At 42.4% G+C, this 13,252-nt stretch overlaps 1 protein-coding gene across 1 annotated transcript in view; it reads right to left on the bottom strand.

The window, feature by feature from the left end:
- Positions 1-1,063: 1,063 nt before the first annotated feature.
- Positions 1,064-13,252, bottom strand: part of plppr1 (phospholipid phosphatase related 1) — a gene marked incomplete at both ends in the record, with an annotated part of 31,807 nt that continues 19,618 nt past the window's right edge. Inside the window, 5 exons of the mRNA XM_079234834.1 lie at positions 1,064-1,096; positions 1,578-1,709; positions 5,866-6,042; positions 7,334-7,584; positions 10,181-10,313. Of these exons, the coding sequence (XP_079090960.1) occupies positions 1,064-1,096; positions 1,578-1,709; positions 5,866-6,042; positions 7,334-7,584; positions 10,181-10,313 (726 nt within the window). The remainder of the gene's footprint in view (positions 1,097-1,577; positions 1,710-5,865; positions 6,043-7,333; positions 7,585-10,180; positions 10,314-13,252) is intronic.

Here is a 13,252-nt window from a genome sequence, read left to right as displayed (position 1 = left end):
CAGGCCTTCAGTAAGTCACTCAGTCACTCCAAAGAGCATTTCAGTCTTTTTTTTCCATGTACTTTATGAGGACGTCTTCTACTGCGATTTCAGGTTAAATATAATTGTACAGTGAAATCTTCAGACTAGCCCCACTGGACCTCTCTGTAAAAACACTTCCTGTTGACATCACAGTGAATCAGGAAATTGGGGTGAAACACTCTCATAGTGTGAATTCAAACATATTTAATATTCATTGTGGCTCATAGCATGGCACTACAAGGGCCAAACCCCATTTTCTGACTCGGAGGATGTCACTGACTCTTCCTTGTCGTTTCCTCCATAGGGGAGAGGGTTCATTCCCCAAAACACCTAAACTGATACCAAAACATATCCAGGTTTACACAGCAGGCAACAGGTCCAAATGGATCGTAATAGTCATACAGATTGACAAAAATCTTTACAAAATATGACCTGACACGGTCAGTTAATGTACAGAGAGAGATAATAAAAAGAAGGATTCTGTCTTTTTTTCCTGTACAAATGACAAACATCACAGAACGACAACATCGAGATTTTTTCCATAGCACATTTTTCAGACTGAGGGGAATAGATGTGGTGATCGACAAGGCAAGTCACCTGACAGGATGTGATGTAAAACAGGGTGAGTCAGCTGACAGGAAGTGCGCAGGTTTAACACCATCAGGATAGGCTACAGCACTCGCTCATACAAAATGTACAAAACACCGTCCTCTAACTACAAACAGCTCACCATGAAGGGAAAATAATGTCCCATGTTTCAAATGGTTCCAAATATCTGGAAAAACAATCTGTGCTTAATTTGCCTTGTGATTTTTTTGTTCTTGTCACCAATGCAATAGATGTGCCTTGGCAGGTTGAATTGAGCATAGCCCAACTAGATGAGAACCGTTAGAAACATAGTGTATTTTGTCCCTCAGGTGAATTAAACAGATATATCAGCAATGTTTTTTGTTAAGCATTCAGAGCCACGTGGCATGCGTCCTCGTCATTGTGTCTGGAAGTGCTGTGGAGACGCAAACGTGACCCGGTGCTGCCCCCTTAGTCATGTGACCTCCGTCATCGATGCCGAGTGGTTCTGAAAATGGACGTGGTGGGAGGAGGGGAGGATGGAGACAGGAGGTAGAAGGATCGACAGAGATCAGAAAAGAAAGTAGGAGCAGGAGAGGGAAAAGGCGTGGAAATGAAGAAGTAGAAGAAATAACTGTCAAACAGCATCAGGAGTGCTCTGTGTGAGGTTGTGTGCGTTTGGGAAGGAGGACAGGGGTGTAGTGCAAAACGTCATGCCTGTGTGTTCTTCTGAACATGTGTCATTGCTTTGTGTGGAAAGAAAGAAGAAAGAAAGAAAGAAAGAAAGAAAGAAAGAAAGAAAGAAAGAAAGAACACATGGTCAACCAAATATGTGACTGACATTACAAAAACTTGCAGTAAGCCAAATTCTGAAGGGGAGGTTGCTGTAAGCTCAAAGTCTTGAGGGAGCTCTGCCAATTAATTGGGAAGCATAATGTGCACCATAGAGATTACGTTTTTGGGAATCCAGGTTAAGTGTTTTCAGGTACCTGTGCGCTGAGGGTCTCCAGAGGGCTCTCTACACGGGGGAAAGTCATCAGAGGCAGACCACGGTAGTCTTCAGGTTTCTGTTTAGCTGCTGCACTGTGGACGCCTTTGAAGTTGTTCACAACACATATACCCTGTAAGGTATGAGGACAGTGAAAGATTAACGGCAAGGCAGGTTAATAATGACACAGGCTGATGTGGAAATGAAAAGTCAGGGGAACGGGAAAGTTAGCTCCTGCTATGACATTCTGACGACGTGTCTGGTATTATGACTTTTTACTAAACCAGGCTGGGCTATTTGAGATAAAGTTTAATTAATCCATGACATCGTTTTCATTTAAATTTAGACAAATATTTTTCCCTCTGCCCTTAATCCCCGAAAACTGTCCGAATACATATTTATTTGACAAATCATTGGGATGTTATACAACAAGACTAAGAGTACTCTGCCATGGTAGCAGCTCTGTGAGAAGGTACTTTGACACAGCAGTGTCTTGAGCTAAATAAATGACAATGTTGACATGCCAACAATGCCAACGCTACTCTAGCTATATAAGCTATATTGTATATATATTTGCTAAAAAGCAATGCAGCTAAAGGTTGATGGAATGTAATTTGTCTTGCAGGCATTTAGTCATCAATCAAAGACCTGGGCAAAAAAAAGAGAAGTTAAAAGCCCACCAAACTGATCACAATTCAGCCTGAGGGGAAATGAAAGTGTGTACCAAATACATCCAACAGTTGTTGACACTCAAACCCACAAAAGTCAATTTGCTGGTGGCGCCGGAGGAAAAGTCAGGGGATCGCCTGGGAAGCATGAATGTCTATACATAAATACTTGCCAATCCATCAAATAGTTGCTGACATATTTTAGTCCATATGAATGTGGTGGACCGACTGACCGACTGACCGACGTTGAATCCCTAGAGCCATGCCGCTAGCGGGGCTAAAGCGCAGGCCGGGATGCAGACTTCTTGCACCAAATAATGTGAACAGTCGCACTGCACTGCAGGCTGTCCAAGCATATTCCCAGTCTCTAGTCTGGTCCCTAAAGACAAATTATAACTTCCTATCATCAGACAAAGTGCTATTTAACATCCGCAACACTGGTATCTGCAACACTGGTAACTCTCAATGCAGCATGAGAGTCACACCCTTGTTGACAAAGAACGTCACCTAATGCAAATTATATAAGACCGTCTGCCAACCCCAGTGCCACTGCGATTTTAGGTCCTAGTTAAAAAGGAATTAACAGCACCCATGAGTTTTTTAGAGAGATGTGACCTTTTTTTGGGGCTTTTTGCTTCGGAACAGTTATCGCTGTAATATAAAGTTTATATGGGTGTAACAGCGCAATCAAACATTGTATGAGCCTCCAAAATGTAACCATCATGTAATGCAGTCAAAGGAGATGCTCTGGGTGTGTTCATCTCTGTGGCATGAACTGACGACTTTGTTTTTTTTAGGGGGAGGGTTGCCAGAATCTTTTAACAGTATAAAAACCACCAAGGTTGCTATATGTCTCTACTCCTCTATGGACTGGTTAATCAAAGAAGGTCGCCCGAGGGGGAGTCCGCCCCCGGCCCTCCGTGCCCTCAGGCAGTGGCAAAGGAGAAAATGAAGCCGGGCGATTCACTGCTGGAAGACGCTCAAGGCTCCCATGTCTGTGGCAGTTCATGGACAATGCTTTCTCTAGTGCTCCTAAACTAAGCAAATGAATCACAGCTGCTGGGCGAGAATCTAAGGGGCGACCGTTTCATAAAAATCGCATGAATACTTCACAAAACATGTATGTCACAGTGAATCTAAGTTTAATTAGGTTAAATCATGGGCAAGTTAAAAGTACACCCCTTTGTGCTCAACTCTACACTGACACTTATTTCCTGTTGTTTTCACATGACTGATCTTAAGCGACTTCCTGCTTGTTTGAAATACAATTCAGTATGGTGTCCATCTTGTTTTCTCTCAACTAGAGCGCATCCGAGTAGACCGGTGAAGACTGCTTTTCTTTCCATTTTCTCGTTGGCCATGCTAAGACAGGCCAAACACTGCTCCATCAGAGCTGGCAGGCAGTCAGCATGTGCCTCTGCTTTCTCTTGGATCAAGTGGACACCTCGGTCTCCAGCATCCTCCTGGAGCTCAACGACCAAGTGCTTAACGCTGATCCCTCAATCTGCTGGCAAATCTCTTGCCACACCAAAAGGCAGCTGTTTGATGAGTCCATTCAGATCTCCTCGCTGTCAGCACTGATAGCAGAGGGGTTTGAGCTATACCTGCTTTCTATTCTCCTTGTAGCAATTCATTTTCCTCAAGATAGCAGTCCATCATATCGCCTCAGTTTTCAGATGACAAGAACTTGATAATCTTCATCAGGACCATTAGGTCGATGTGTAGGGGAGAGGGTGCCGTCCTCGGTTTGCTGATAAGCTGGAAATGAGCAGGTTCAAAACTGCTGAGGGGATGATTGCTTGTGTCAGTCTCTCCCTGGAGACCGCGGACTCGATTTTTATAGATCACTCACTGAAAGCTAATATCCTTTTATTAAAGAGTGGGTTGCTGTGTCTCATCCTCCTCATGGTCCAAGGACAAACTAAGAGAGCAAGGTATGATTGTGAAACCATCTATTCAGGCTAAAATCTTCCATCATCTGAACATCGCCGGTGGCCCTAATCCGTCTCACAAATGCTCATCCTTGGAAAACCCCACAGTATTTGAACGCCTCCTCGCCATTCTGTTGCCATCCTAAAGCTCACTGCTGTCTGTTTACTGTCTTATTTGGGCAGTGAACTCCTCACGTGTCATTGTCAGCTGTACGTGCCCGTCTGCTCATATCACTAACCTTTTCATACCCTTAAAATATTATCTCTGCATCTGCATTCATATGTTCTTAACATCTGTGTTAAGAACATCCATAACATATAACAATAATGCCAGGCATGCAGTAAGTTATATATAAGTTATTAACTTACAGAGGTGTCGAGGAAGGTTTTTCCATATCTTTTTGTACATCATTGTCGAGCATCTAGGTGCAACACAATGCATACATTCATATTTAATGTCACGAAGCAAAACAATGATGTGCTGTATACTCTCTCAGAATATAAAATGTTAGCCGTTGCTCTAAGAATGACAACGTCTGCCTCCCAGTCGCTCACCTCACCATATTGGTCCACGTTGAAAAATCAAAGCCTTGTTGTAAAATGTTGTAAAGACGTTCATGGTTCTCACACAATGAGCCCCTGTTTTGTTTTGTGGCGTCACCATGAGGCTGACATTTAGTAGTTTTGAGAGAAATGTCTTCACAATAGTTAACAGAACTACCGTGTAATTCATGTTCACTAATATTGGGGATCTCTTTACTTTCTCTTCCAATCGCATCACCAAATCAATAGTCTCTGTGAGGCAGTTCACATATAGTGAAGCCCTGGACACTTTTAAATTCACCTTTTTTGTGGAGGTTTTCCTTCTCTTTCCTTTCACCTTCATGGACTTTCCACTTCAATCCAAAAAACTGTAACCTCAACCCTGCATTTAAACATTTGCATAAAATCGGATGCTGACAAAGTGATTCTACTGTTCCGAGGAAGCCAGGTTGTTTGACAACTTGATTTAATATTAAGGAGAGCAGGACAGGGCCACTCAGGTTGAGGTTCCCTCCATCACCTCTGAATTAAGCACACCCACTATATCAAACTACTGCTTACCTCGACCTTTTTCTCACTTTTGGTCCTTGTGATTTCCACTAACCTTCCTCACTGGGCTCCTTCAAAAGCCAAAGCGATATATCTCAGTTGAAATGCAGTATTTACTCTCCTTTCTCCTCTTTCCCCCAATCAACCAGTTCACCCTTCCTCTTTTCTCTCTCCAACTCACCTGTGTCTGAACCTCCTTCAAGCTCAGTATAAACCATGCTTCATCCTCTTCCTCGATCACCTCTTCACAAACTGCCCTTTTAAGCTCCTTTACCAAATTAGTGTTTAGCACATGGCTGCATTGGCACACAGATAACTTTTACATACTGTGTTGCCTTTACAAACCCTTAAATGCCACTGCACATCAATATTAATGAATTGAAAAATAATTTTTAGACATACATTTGCATAGAACGTAATATAAAATTGGCACCAAAACCATGGTACAGGCTTCGGGAAAGAGTGCAGACAGAATAATAATGTAATTACTGGTTTGGGTCAGTTCCAAGATGAAACTGAACATTTGAAAATAAGTCACGACAAGAATCCACCTCGGTAGAATCATCTTCCCTCTCCGTCACTCTTCCATCGTCCTCACCAGAAACAGAGCAATGGCCGATCCCAGTATAAATCCGGCCACTACGTCCGAACAGTGGTTCCGGTACTCTGAGACTCGGTTGAGGCCGGTGAGGAAGGCCGAGCAGAGCGTGCCCAGACAGAGCACGGGCTTGGCCAGGCGGCTGGACTTGGTCTTGATGGTGCTGGTGATGTACATCTGGACAGGAGGACAGAAGGCAGAATAAATCAGACCATGGACTGTGGGAACACAGAAATATGATATTTTCTTTACTGTCTTTCTCTCTCTTTCAGGTCAACAAGAACAGAGGCAATCTCACGAAGAGCAACCGGAGGTGTTCCCACAGAAAAGGAATCAAATATTCTGCAATTTTGTGAGAGCACAAAGCCTCCAATGCTGTTAAAGAAAGATGTCAAAAACTTACATCATACGAGTGAAATACCTCTCCAAAACAAAGTTTTTTTCACAGAGAATAAAAGATTACAAGATTAACCTAATATAGGAACCTCTAACTGTGAGTGAAAGCTGTGAGGAGGCTGTCAGCATTTAAAAACACACTGTCTTCCTACATATGTTCTCACTCCTTGAACCTTTACCTCCTCCCACGCCAGACAGTGCTCAGAGCTGTGCGTATCAAATCCTCTTTTCATCAATAACCTGTCCTTGTATTCCTCTTGTTCCGGCTAATCAAATCTGCACCTCTTCTCTCTCTCGTTCACTTTGCAGCAGCTGAGCCTCTCCGTCACTCTCATATCAAAGTGCCGCTCTTCAAATAGCCCTTAAAAAAAGCCCTTAAAAAAGCCATTCTTCGTGTGTTCCTCCAGCCAATTTTCTAAAAAAGCCTGAACCCACCCTACGATTATATGAAACATATGACACACTTATATTAAGTCCTTCCTTGCCAATTCCTCCATCAAAGACGGATGTGCTAGCACCTTATTACATCAATTAGTGCCTCTTATTCAAATCCTTTTTAAATACAAATCAAGTGTATAACTTAAATCAACTAAAATGATCGACTCATCTCTGATTGCTTGGATATAAGTGTGTAACATAATTGCATTCAATCCCAAAAGAGTAACTCTAGCCTCAGGTACACTTGAAACAATGATTTTGAGCTCCTGTTTGGTGAAGAAAATATGAAAATTTGGTTGAGAATTAAAAACAAACATTATTTTCTAATAATGTAGGACTGATTGAAATAATCAGAAGAAGACTGACATATGTGTGTATATCCCAGAATACAGTTACTATACAGTATAAACCATTATAGCCTTAATTTGATTTGATTTATTTTCCACTTATATTTGCAACAACTCAAACACAATTTGGACGACAAACTGCATCATTAAAGTTGTATCTTTTAATTCAGCAGCTCTTAATTCAACAGTTAAACTGACACAAACATCTGCTTATGCCAATGACATACAGTACAAAATGAGCCCACAATAACGTTCATCATAGTGCTCAGTAAGTGCATTCCTCTCACCGTCAGGTAAACAGCAGAGTACACGCTCAGAGACGCTTCCTTGGATGGGAACGACCGGCGAGCGTTCTCCACGACAACGGGGTTCCCGGTGCAGAGGTTGCCGTTGACGATGAACTGGTGGTTAAAGCGGCACTCGGTGCCGGTGTAGTTGGGCTTGCAGACGGACAGGAAGTAGGGCGAGAGGCCTCCAGTCACCACCTGGCCCGCGTTGACGAAGATGTCTGTGGCAAACAGACCGAACGCAAACACACCTGGGGCACACAGACACACGGTTAGACTTCATGGCACATACACACAAAGCTTTAAACGCATCACACGGATTATCCCTTAAATCATGGTGCAGTTACCTTGTATCCAAAGTTAAATTGACATGTGAACATCTGGCGCCCAGCACACAAACCAACTGTAAACCCCAACTGTCATGAGGCAGCGCTAAACTCCAGAATATCTAAATGTTTATATTAATGCCTGAAAAATGCCGGAATCTAATAAAGTTAATACAGAAGGAATGAAGAGTGGACAACAGGCAGGGAACCAAAATACAAACAGAACAAAAGCATCTATTATGAATGATTGCACTGACACTTTCAGCCCACCAACCCTGACCAATGTCTGCGTCTGCATTCCTTTTGCTGTGAAATATGACTGCTTATTATCTGGCCTGCTTAGCCATGAAATTACTCTGCTTTGTATTCTCATCCGGGGGGGCTGAGCTGCGGGGGTGGGGGGAGTGGTAGGGTTCGGTTGCCAGTGAGGGGTACAGGGACACGATTGTGTGAAGGGCATCATTGAGGGAAATAGAGAAGGGGAATTAGGGTGAGAGCAGAGGAGATGGGAGGGAGCAGGAGAGCGGGACTCTAACGGCCCCAGTGATCCTACAAATTTGAGAGATTGCTTGGGAGCAGACGGAAATATAAATCACGCGAATGAACGCGACTGAATCTCTGATGAGTTTTTTTTATAAACTGAAGGGATATTATTTAAAGAATGAACAATGTAGTTCTGATTACGCCACTTAAGTCCAGCTGATGACCTCATTTACTGGAACGGATAGAAAAGAGCCTGTCAGTTTGGCCCAGCGCTACTCAAAGCTTTGTGGAAAAGTGGCTGTGAAAAGTTAAATTCAAAGGTTGTAGTCGGGGTGTCTTTTAGAGGAGTGACACAGCAGTGTGGGGCAGTGTGGGGATTTTTGTTCAGCAATCCAACACGTTTAAATTAAAGATTTTGTTTCAGTGCCTGATGTAGTTTGAGAGAAACTGCAGTAAACGCATTACAGCTGGAATCCAAATTGGCTATTTTCAAATGACTGAATTTCGTTCAGTTTGGCCAGTTAGCTGCTATAGAATTGAAAATCCACGACCAGCAAGTTTACCTACCTGAGAATAAGATTAAATCAAATACACCAGATGCATAACATGACATGGCCAGTTCTAAATAAGGATCAGGGTGGGTTTTTCATCCAGGTTGACCTGACCTCCTCCCACAGTCCAAGACATACAAGTTATATTAATTAAGGATGTGTCAGCCTTGGGATAACATGGTGACCTGTTCAGGGTGCAACCCGCCTCACGCTCAATACCAACTAGGGCCAGCTCCTATGGGTATAAGTGATTACACATGATGGACGGATCGATATCAAAGTGTGAACTCGAGAGGAATGCAGAACAGCCCGATATACTTTCCCTGACATGCATGTGCATGCTTATTTATTTTTGTTTCCTATAATGTAACATGAAATTTAATTCACACTTGAACAAGGTTGAGGTGTTTGTAACTGTTGCTCAACCCGACCTAAAGCCTAGTATATGTTGCTAACTGTAGCCCTTGGATCATTTAAGCCAAGACTATTGCCTACTGAATACACTTCAGGGCTCACACACCCGCGGCTTCATCTTGACACGCATCATCCCTTAAGGTTACACCACGGTCCCACTTCCCAGCATCACTGCCTCCCAAAAGCAGAAAATGTATCATATTAGCTCCACTGCTGGCATGTGCTTCAGGCATGTGTGTGGTACTTTCACAATCTGCTGCTCTTCAAACGATCAAGTAATTGCAGACAATCTCCTGTCTACACGTTTGGTTGGTGGAAGCTGCAGCCATCCTCACTCTGGCCGACCTCGTTAAACCTCATCTTCTAAACTTTCTCATTTTACCCTTAACAGTGCATTGACCTGCCTTTGACACAACAGAACATTAGCTGACCACAGCTTGAGAGAACTACCTTTGCGAAAGTATGTTGTGTTTGTCTCTTAAGCCAATCAGAGCAGACTGGGCTTTTTTTTGGTTGGGAGGCTTACAGAGACAGGTGCTAAAATGGAGGGTTTCAGACAGAGGGTGAGAATACAGGTATATTCAGACAGACAGTGAGAAAAAAAATATATTTTTTTAACATTAAAGCATGTAAACATGTTCGAGTAGAAACCAAAAAGTATGAACCTTACTTCAGCCTTTTATGTCCCCTATAAACACCGAAATCCTTCAGCCCTGACTCGTCAGGTTTACGGGTCAAATGTTTTGCTTTTTGTATTGGAGCTCCCCTCCCAGATGACTGAATAGTACATTCACCTGTCAGCTTAGCCATGATATACAGGATGTAGCTTCCTGGTTAAAAGCTTACTGAAACACTGAAAGCCACAGAAACATGTCTAATGGTTCAGATGTGTGGTTTACTGAGCTGTTGATCTTATGAACTGTACTTACATAGTTTTTGTAATAAACAACAGTGAGGGGACATGTATGACATGGTGGACATGGTGATGTAGTGAGTTTCTGAGTTGTCAGTCACTTCCTGGTACCATCCACATGAAGAGCAGTTTGGACGATTTGGCACAAAGACGTTCTTACCGATGAAGCGGATAATGCGGCGGATGAGGGGGTTGAGGTAACAACAGTCTCCCGTCACGATGGTTTTCTCCTGGGCCAGGAGAGCTTCCCTCGTCGACTTCATCACATACATGGACACCTCTCCAATGAAAATCTACACACGCACACACACAGACAAGAAAACATTGAGTTAAGCATCCCATTATAGGGTAGGGGGACATTTTGCCCCCGTCTAGCCTGTGTACATAAATACGGTGTCTTAATGCAGCCTTTCTTCAGGGTCATTATAGTGTGAACATTACATCAGGTCTAATGGAAAAACTGCTGCCGGACACACACAATGAAACTCATTGCCAGCTGTCTCCAGTGTGTGTGTTTATGAGCGGGAGTGTGTACACACCCAGATGTGTGTACGCATCTGGGTTTGGTCTCTGTGTTCATAAAAGAGTTTGTTTTGAGCCCCAGGACAGGTACAAAAAAAAAAATCATGTGTTTTTCTCTGTCCCTTGTGCGTCCACATGTTCTTGTGAATGCAACTCTAATCTATTTCTTTCTTTGTGTCTACAAGTAACATGAGCAGTTGATTTTGTGATGTCGGGAAACTCAACAAAAAAAAGAAGAAGAAAGAGGGACTGACAGCAGACACATGAAGAAGGGTATGAATGATTTAAAGCTCTGCACTGGTTTCAGTCCTGTCTGGGTTTGTCAGCACAAAGGATCCTGAATTAAAGTTTTCAAACACTTTTTCCCATTAGATGATGATTGACATAAAGCTTGCACATATCAAATATCTTCGTGGGCAAAATAGCCAAATAAACATGCCTTTATATCTTCAAACAGACTGGGACTGTACAGGGCAGAGAACTAGTACCATGAGGTTTCATTATGGCTGAGCACTGGTTGTGACAAGGCAAAATGCATTGTTGCAGAAACCAACAAAGGAGAACCTAATTTCACTTCAGGCTCTAAACCTTGTTGTGTTGTTTTAAAGTGAGACACCCCAGGTGGTTAGGGTAACACATTTAACTCATAGATATTCCTTACATTAAAGCACTTTTTTTTGTTTAATGTATAATGTATAAACACTAACATTTAGTTTGACATTTCTTTCACAAAGGATGGACATACACACATATATGTTATGATACATTTAAAACGTACCAGGTTACAGGCAAACTTTTAAAATGACTTTATCTTAATCAATTCATTTCCATCCAGGTCCTTTAAATGCTGAAAAGTGTTGCCAAGATACTCAATGATAACATTTTCAAGCAACTAGTAATTGCCTTGAAGTATTGATCGTCTCATTTCAACTCATGCAACCCCCCACTTTTCTTTCAAACAAATGCCATGACAACTGAACTGAAGTGACTAATCTCCAAAGGCAATGTAAAAAAAACTGAGGAATAACTTGGCCTTCAACTGAAACTGTGTGATGTCTGAGCAGAAAATGGAAAGGTTCAAACAAATCCAATTCTCGGTAGTAATTTCTCTGAAATGAAACGAAATTAACCAACATCTGGTTCATCAGCTATCTTAATTTATTGCTAGGCCATCCAAGAGTATTACAGATTTATGGGAGCTCAGGTCAGCAATAACTTTGAAAGTCCATACAATTCAGTACCTGTGAAACTACAGTGAGTGCCCACAGTAATGAGGAATACATTTTTTGTTTCACCTTATTCACATTTGTAATCACTGACATATTAAATGTGACACCTGTCCCCTGTGAAAAACCATAAATCATTCATGCTCCGGTATGTTCAATCATACTGATCGCCAATCCTTTTTTTTTTAGATAATCAAGCGTGTAGCCTAAAGCAGCAGAGAACTTTCCTTAATTGTTACAGTAAGCTGTTAATTATGTAATACTCTCTTTACATTGGAACAAAACAAAATCTTAGTTCTTTAAATTTGAGTTTATTTGGAAATATGTAATACAATACAAATGTAATAACTGGCTAAAACGAAAATAACAAAACAATCAGTCAAAAAAAGAAACTTCAAATATCGCGTTTGGCGGCCCCTGTGGACAGAAGCAGTAGTGTTTTCCGCGCACCATATTCCCTTTTAGAAAACCTCTTATTTTACTGAGGCAGGGTCTCTCCCGCGCAGTACCGGTTCTCCTGTGCCTCCCTTCCCTCCAGCAACAACTTAACCGCTTGGTTCACTCTCACCGCCCTCACCAGTGTCGTTTACAGCAGCAGGAAGCTGCTTTCAGCTGACAAGTCCACTGTACGTTTCAAGCCCACCACCAAATTATTGATGGGCTAAGTTAGCGGCTAGTCGGAAATCATAGTAGAACATTTAGCAGCCAAACAGCCAGATATTTCCCTCAGGAGTCATTGGAGACCAAAGAACTGAGCTACAATGAGAGTGAATATTGGACACTCGTTGGGAAGCCAGAAACATGACACCGAATAAATGCTAATATTGCATCATCATGTCTCAAGTGTAAATAGGCAACTGGTTTGCTCACATTCACATTAACGCGTTCACTTTATAGGGTGATAATATATAAAGCTGCTGTGTTTACAGCTTGTTATGCTTCCCTGAAGTGGAGGAAAAAAAATCCATTAATGCTCCTTTAACATCTTCTTAATGTGCTGATTATTTTCAGTATTTCCATCGAGACACACATAAAAGGGAGTGGAATTAGCCATTACACATCCTCAACTTCAACACAGTCCTTCTGATATCTGGACGCCTTTAGAGTATAACTAGAGAAACCTCATGGTGGTTACCGCTCGGTACCTATCATTAGTCAGCCACTGGTTTCTGTTGGATCCACAGTTGGCAGGCGACAACAACAGCATGCTTTCATTGAGTTGAGGGCAAAGGATCAAGTTTTATGAAGCCTGCCCATGGATGAGAAGGTTTATAGCGCGACGCATCAAGGCGACCCCTCTAACCTCTACAGCCTCCCATTGGTCCGGCCATGTGGAACGTTCTGTATAAATTACTGCCTCCCTGCTAATTGGCTCACATCCCTGTCATCATTAATTCGGATTGGCTGCTCAGCTGGTTTATGCCGCATGTGACAACGGAGCGATATACAGTGTGTGACACAGCTTTAGCACCTGACACTGCACT

Source organism: Taurulus bubalis, assembly GCF_910589615.1.
Source record: "Taurulus bubalis genome assembly, chromosome: 19".
NCBI classification, from domain to species: Eukaryota; Metazoa; Chordata; class Actinopteri; order Perciformes; family Cottidae; genus Taurulus; species Taurulus bubalis.
Note: the sequence above shows the minus strand (reverse complement) of the source record. Positions and strands in the feature narration are given on the sequence as shown.